General features: G+C 58.1%; 1 protein-coding gene across 2 annotated transcripts in view; it reads right to left on the bottom strand.

The window, feature by feature from the left end:
- Positions 1-768: 768 nt before the first annotated feature.
- The window catches only part of SLIT1 (slit guidance ligand 1), a 122,631-nt gene continuing 117,399 nt past the window's right edge, over positions 769-6,000 (bottom strand). The window contains exons 31-37 of one of the 2 annotated variants that reach the window (XM_040992382.1): positions 5,631-5,768; positions 4,841-5,078; positions 3,489-3,619; positions 2,996-3,150; positions 2,365-2,653; positions 1,830-2,041; positions 769-1,039 (exon numbers count right to left, since the gene is read on the bottom strand). In XM_040992382.1, the coding sequence (XP_040848316.1) occupies positions 801-1,039; positions 1,830-2,041; positions 2,365-2,653; positions 2,996-3,150; positions 3,489-3,619; positions 4,841-5,078; positions 5,631-5,768 (1,402 nt within the window). In that variant the 3' untranslated portion in view covers positions 769-800. The remainder of the gene's footprint in view (positions 1,040-1,829; positions 2,042-2,364; positions 2,654-2,995; positions 3,151-3,488; positions 3,620-4,840; positions 5,079-5,630; positions 5,769-6,000) is intronic. The other variant, XM_040992383.1, reaches the window with a different exon arrangement.

Here is a 6,000-nt window from a genome sequence, read left to right as displayed (position 1 = left end):
TAGGCGGTGAATACTTGGTGATGTAATCCCAGAAAATGGATCTCCAAAGATCTCTGTGGGAGAGCCACCTGAGGGACCAGGGTGAAGGCAGAAACTGGCCCAGAAACTGGCTGGAGGAGGTTTTCTGAAACCTGGGCCGTGGACCTGCTTGTAGTTCAAGGGACTTTAAGCTGAGACCCTTTCCCCATACACACACTCACCCACCAAGCAGCCCCTAGATAAGTGTGCGAAAGTGCCCAGGACCATGCACCTTGTGGCTGGTGAACCTAGAACCCCCACCCTCCGCAATGGATCGGCCCTCCCCAAGCTGCTGGGCTTCTGCGGGACGTGGAGGCTCAGAGGCCTGGCGTCTCGATGCAGCTGCACACCCAGCTTTGGGGTTGCAGAGGCCCAGGTGCTGCCACAGGCAAGATTCCTCATCACCCTGTGCTGCCCACGCTGCGGGCACAGACCCAGACCAGCTGGCCGCTCCGGGGAGGTTGGCAGTGGGGACTTCTAGGGTTGGGCACCCAGCTTCGGGTCTTCCAAGGCTCTAGGCTGAGGCACCCAGGTGGCCCGCAAGGAGGTGGGCTGACCTCACGCGCACACTCATTCCACAAATATTTATTAAGCGCCTATTTGTGCAAGGCACTTGCGGAGAAGATGGTCACCCTCTTGTTCGCCGGTCCTCCGCCCGCCTGTCCGAGCAGCAGCTCCAGACTGGCGGGAGCGGTCAGGCTCCCCGGGTGGGGGTCTCAGTCCCTGCACATGCGATGACCCGCACCCGCACCCGCCCGGCCTGGCCCGCCCCGCCGGCCCGCCTAGGCGCACGGGGTGCAGCCGCATTTACTGGGCTTCTCCACCTCCTCTGCAAAAGACGTCCCGTCGCTGCACTCGAAGGTAAGCTTCCTCCGCTTCAGCCGCAGGCCCCGGCAGCAGCCCGAGCCCCGGCAGGAGCCTCGGCATTCCACCCACGAAAGCGGGCGCGTGGTTTGGCAGATGGCATAGCCCCTCTGGACCTGGTGAAAGTCCCGGACGGGATCGCCCTGGCACTCGGACTCTGGATGGGACAAATACCGAGAGAAAGCCTCAGGGTGCATTCCTGGGGTTGCTGCTGCCCCTGGGGAGGCAGGAGGAGGAGGAGGAGGTGGGCAGGATCTGGAGTGCTCAGACCCAGCCTCCATCCCCAGCATCCTCCCTCTGGCTGCCCACATGCACATGCACATGCCTCCACTGGGCTTATGGGAATGGGGAGTCTCCAGGCCAGTTGGGGCTGCTGAGTCACATGGACTCCATCCCAGAGCTGAGACAGAAGAGGTTGGAGCAATGCATGCTGGGGAAGGGGTGATCTAGGGGACCCTGGAGGGGCCCAAGTGCACCCTTTGGCTTCCCTTGCCCAGCATTAGCTCTGGCATTGGCTGTCAGGAGTCCAGAAGAAATCTTTTGGTCTAGCTGGCCAGGCAGGGCCAGGGGAGGCGTGCCCAACCCTCAGGCATTGGCTGCTCCCAGGGGCCTGAGGTGATAGGGCCAAGATGTGGGGATCCAGGCCAGAGTCGTGACTGGGGGGGTCTCTTCTGTGAGGAGAGACCTTTGCCAAAGAAGGACACGTGACCAGGATGAGGGAGCTGCAGGGTGAGCTAGGCCCAGTGCTAGAGCCAGCCAGGGTTGGGGCTCAGTGCCCAGAGAATTGGGGGTGCTGCTGGCCCAGCAGCAGCTCCAGATGTGGAGGAGTGGCAGGGATCACCGAGGGGCTACTGAGGTCACAAGGAGAAAGAAATCCAGTTGCTAAAAAAAGTCGTATCTGTTGGGAGAGACCCTGGAGAGGGCACATCAGGAGGGGGGGCCCTGACCTTGATCACACAGCTTGCCCGCAAAGCCAGAGTCACACACACAGTGTGCCCCCTTGGAGGCCGAGGCCTGGCAGTGGCCATGCAGGCACTGCAAGCCCCCACAGGGCTCTGCTGGCACCCCAGCCTGGTTGCACAGGGCGCCTGAGTACCCCTCCTGGCACTGGCAGCTGTAGGAGAGAGCATCAAGAGGCATGCATGTTCCGTGGACACACCTGCAGGGGACAGAGAAAAGGGGCTGTGAGAACATACCCACCTGAGACTTACCCTGAAGGGACCCCACACCCACTGGCCCTAACATCGAGAATGCTCCTCCATTCCCAAGAGCAAAACCACGTCTGGATTTCTTCCACATGGGGCCTGCTGCAGTTAACAAAAAACAAAACCCAGGCACCAGCAAGCAGCAAAGCCCTGTGTTGGACTAGGGTTTCCAACATGGATCTGAAAGCATTGTTCAGGAGACAGCTCTGGACCCTGGTTATACAACTTGAAGGGAAGGGCCATGGGGCAGGGCCCTTCAGCCCAGCCCCAGACTCACTTGTGGCCATGGCAGGGGCCGTTGGCTGGCTGGTCACAGTGCACACCTCCCCAGCCAGCCTCACAGTGGCACACGGGTCCTGGGGTGGCATTGGGCTGGCAAATGCCATGCAGGCAGTAGAGCTTGCGGCAGGGCTCACAGCCAGGCACCACGCCTGGCTTCATCTGCGTCTTGGTAAAGTCCTGTAGCTCGTTGTTGATATACAGGTTTCGGATGCAGCCATGGAAGCTGGTGCCATTGAGGATCTGCCACAGGCGGAAGGCGGCTGAGTTCACATCCACTGGCATCCCTGGATGGGGCAAGGAGAGAGGAGCTGGGCTGAGTCAGCCTCAGCTGAGCCTGGCCCTCAGAGCCCCAGTGTCCCATTTTGCCCTTGGCCTCTGACCCTGTGTCTGAGGCCCTGAGCCAAGGAATTGTGCCACTGTGGAGGGCCCACATTCCTTTTCCAGAAGGAAGGAAACAGCCACTTCCTCTGGGGTCAGAACCTCAGTACCTTGGTCTGTGGGTGATCCTAGGGCAATGGGGGATGGGTCTTGGGAGTGGCCCAGTGGCCCAGAGTGGCAGAGGCCCTGCCCTGGACCAGCTGACCCCAATGCCCGATGGGGCATTCTGAGGAGGGCCAGGTGCTCACCTCCCACGTAGAGGGGAGCCTCACTGTTGAGCGTGTAGTGTTTGCCAAAGTTGTCCATGGTCATAGGACTGCCGCCGTCAATGGAGAGATTCACCATCTGGTCAAAGGTGACCAGCTCAACGGTGTGGAACTGCCCGTCATTGATGGTCTCGGCACTGTAAGAAGGTGAGGCACCATGCTCCAGGGAGAGGGCTTCCAAGGGAACCCTCCCTGACAGGCCATGGGGTCCCCAGTTCTCTATGGAAGGGGCCTTGGAGGGTACACAGGGTACTGTAGCCTGCTGCAGCATGCTCCCCTTCCTTAGGATTCCCTGGGAAAGGCTGAGAAGTTTAGGACAGGGTTCTCCTCCTCTGTTCAGGAGCCCCCTGTGAGCCTAGGGTGGGACAAAGGAAGCAGAGGCTGCTGCTCAAGCCCAGGGTTGGACCAGAAGGTGCTCAAGTCCATTGTACTTGGAGAGCTCTCCGCTGCAGCTATGGGCACCAGGAAGCCATACCTGTAGATGGCAGAGCTGGGATAGCTGCCCGGGTCATAGCTGACACGCACATGGCCCTGGTACAGCTCAACGGCGATGTGGTCGTTGTCCCCGTTGTATAGCAGGATCCCATTGTCCTCTGCTGTGGAGACCTGATGGGCAACGGCACTTTCTCTCCACCCCACCCCATGCAGAGGTGACACAGGCTGAGAGTCAGGACAGATGGGGGACCCAAGAGTGGAGGGGGAACTTCTGCTCTGCCTCACCAGTCCACCCAGGAGCCACCCCTCCTGGGAGGGGTGCTGGCTCAGGCTGGCAGCCCCTGTTTCAAGCTCCAGCTACCACCAGCCTGGCTAGGTGATGCAGGGAGAGCAGGTGCACCAACTGAGGCTTGGAAAACTATGTGCCACAGGAGCAAGCCAGGGAGAGGAAAAGGGACACTGGGACCCTCCCGGGCATGGGGTGCTAGCCCTGCTTGGTGGGAGTTACCGAGGGGGTCTTTGGCACAGGGCCCAGGCTGGACCAGTCACACACCCCATCTCCTTGGTTTCAGAGGTCAGTCAGGGAGAGTCCTAGGATTAAGGCTGGGCCAATCAGAGCTCCCCTGGGATTGTTGGTGGTTGACTGATTAGAGCCAGTCCAGAATAAACCCTTGAAATCTCTGGCAACGGGACCTTCTGGGTTGGCAGGGCAAACAAATGAATGTGCCTGGGGCCACGGTGGGTTAGGGTTTTGGTGCGTTGTATTCTACGAAGCAGTTAGGGAAGCTGTTGTCTTGCTGTGTGGACAATGTAGGTGGATAGGACTTTGGAGAGATGATACAGGGGAGAAGAGCAGAATGAGCATGTTCGAGAGGCTGAAGGGTTCTGAGAAAAAAGCAGGACAAAAGAAGGGGAGAAGAGAGTTGTGGCATTTGTGATCAGGAATGGAATCTTAGGGAAAGACAGAGATGACTAAAGAAGAGCTTAATTTCTTTTCATGTGATATGTAGCATATGCCACTCTCCGCTCCCTCCCCTTGACACAGCAGAGTATGTCTACTGCCCATCTACAGGGACTTGCTCACTTTCTTTGCTCAACATGATGATGTTCTGAGATGAATCAGGAAACATGAAATGGACAACGGAAGGGCCCCTGGGGACTGCTGGTTACCGATAAAGCCCAGGCAGGAAGCAGTGTTAGGGGCAGAAGCTGGGAGACAGTGGACACAGATCTGCCTGCTTGCATTCAACCATGCTGGGATCCCAACACTCACAAAGCATTTTGACTGTGACACAACCTCTGATTCCCGTGCAGGGGTGTGTCCGGATACTCAGACCTGAGGCCAGGGCCCGTGCTCCCAACTCCCCTCTGCCAGGCTCCCTGGGCACTCACCTGCAGTGTGATGTTGGCACGAGGCCAGTTCTGCAGGTCAGTAAACTGCAGGTAGGTGTCCCGATCCACAAAATTGACGCCAAGCAACTTCTCACACTCAGGACCACCGAAGCCTGGCAGGCACTGGCACACAGGCCGGCTGCCCTGGTCCACACAGTTGGCACCATTCTGGCACTCAGTGCCCTCACAGAGGTTTTTGGGCACAGGCAGCCGAGGCGGGATCTCACAAAGCTGTCCGCTGTGAGGAAAGCACAGGAGTAAGAGAGGGCACAGGCCTGGGAGGAAGGGGACATTGTCCTTCTGCAGGATGATTCACAACCAGTGAGCGCGTTCCCCATGAGGACTCAAGCTACGAGGATACTGGCAAGTAAGTGCAGCTCCCATCCCACAGCACTGACATTAGGGGGCACTTGTTGGAAATGAAAAACCTACAGAACCTGCTCCCTAGCCTCAGCCCAGGTGACTGATGGCCAAGCTTTGCAGCATGTTCCTGGGCCTATGGATGCCTTAAGGTAGGCTTGGTCAGCCAGTAGATCTTGGAAAAATCTTCTCAACTCTGGTACATGAAGTTGATGACATCTCAGAAACATCAAAATCACTCAGGTAACACTTGGAACACTCTTCCCAGCAACGGGATCTCTTAGGCATCATCAAATGACTGTCCACCATCCCTGGGCACTAATGAAGTCAGCAAGGAGTGTTCTCCCCCTCTTATCCCACTGTGGACACAGGAGGAAAAAATTGAAGCATTTGTCCTACCCTCCTTCCTCCACATTCCTGGGACACTTACCTGTAGCCCTCAGCACAAAGGCAGGTATAGCTGTTGACCTCATCCACGCACTGAGCCCCATTCTGGCAGCGATGATCTCCACAATCATCCTGATTCTCACTGCAGTTGTCCCCTGTGTAGCCTGGTGCACACTCACACCTGGAGGAGGAAGGGGTGGGCTTTGGGTCAGCCCTACCTTCAGCCCAGAGCTCTGGCAGCCAGGAGTGCACCAGGGGTCCACCACAGGGACAGAGAACCCCAAGTCCCTGTGAGTATGTGGAGCCCCAAGAGGTCAAAGCACTGGGCATGGGTACATGGGGTGGGGGAGGGTGCTGGTCCCTCAGGAGTCTCTTGCACAGTAAGAAGAGTGCTTATGTGAACCCGAGGTGGG

Source organism: Ochotona curzoniae, unplaced genomic scaffold (assembly GCF_017591425.1).
Source record: "Ochotona curzoniae isolate NIBS_2020 unplaced genomic scaffold, NIBS_Ocur_1.0 contig_66, whole genome shotgun sequence".
NCBI classification, from domain to species: domain Eukaryota; kingdom Metazoa; phylum Chordata; class Mammalia; order Lagomorpha; family Ochotonidae; genus Ochotona; species Ochotona curzoniae.
This window is presented reverse-complemented; position numbering and strand designations above follow the sequence as displayed.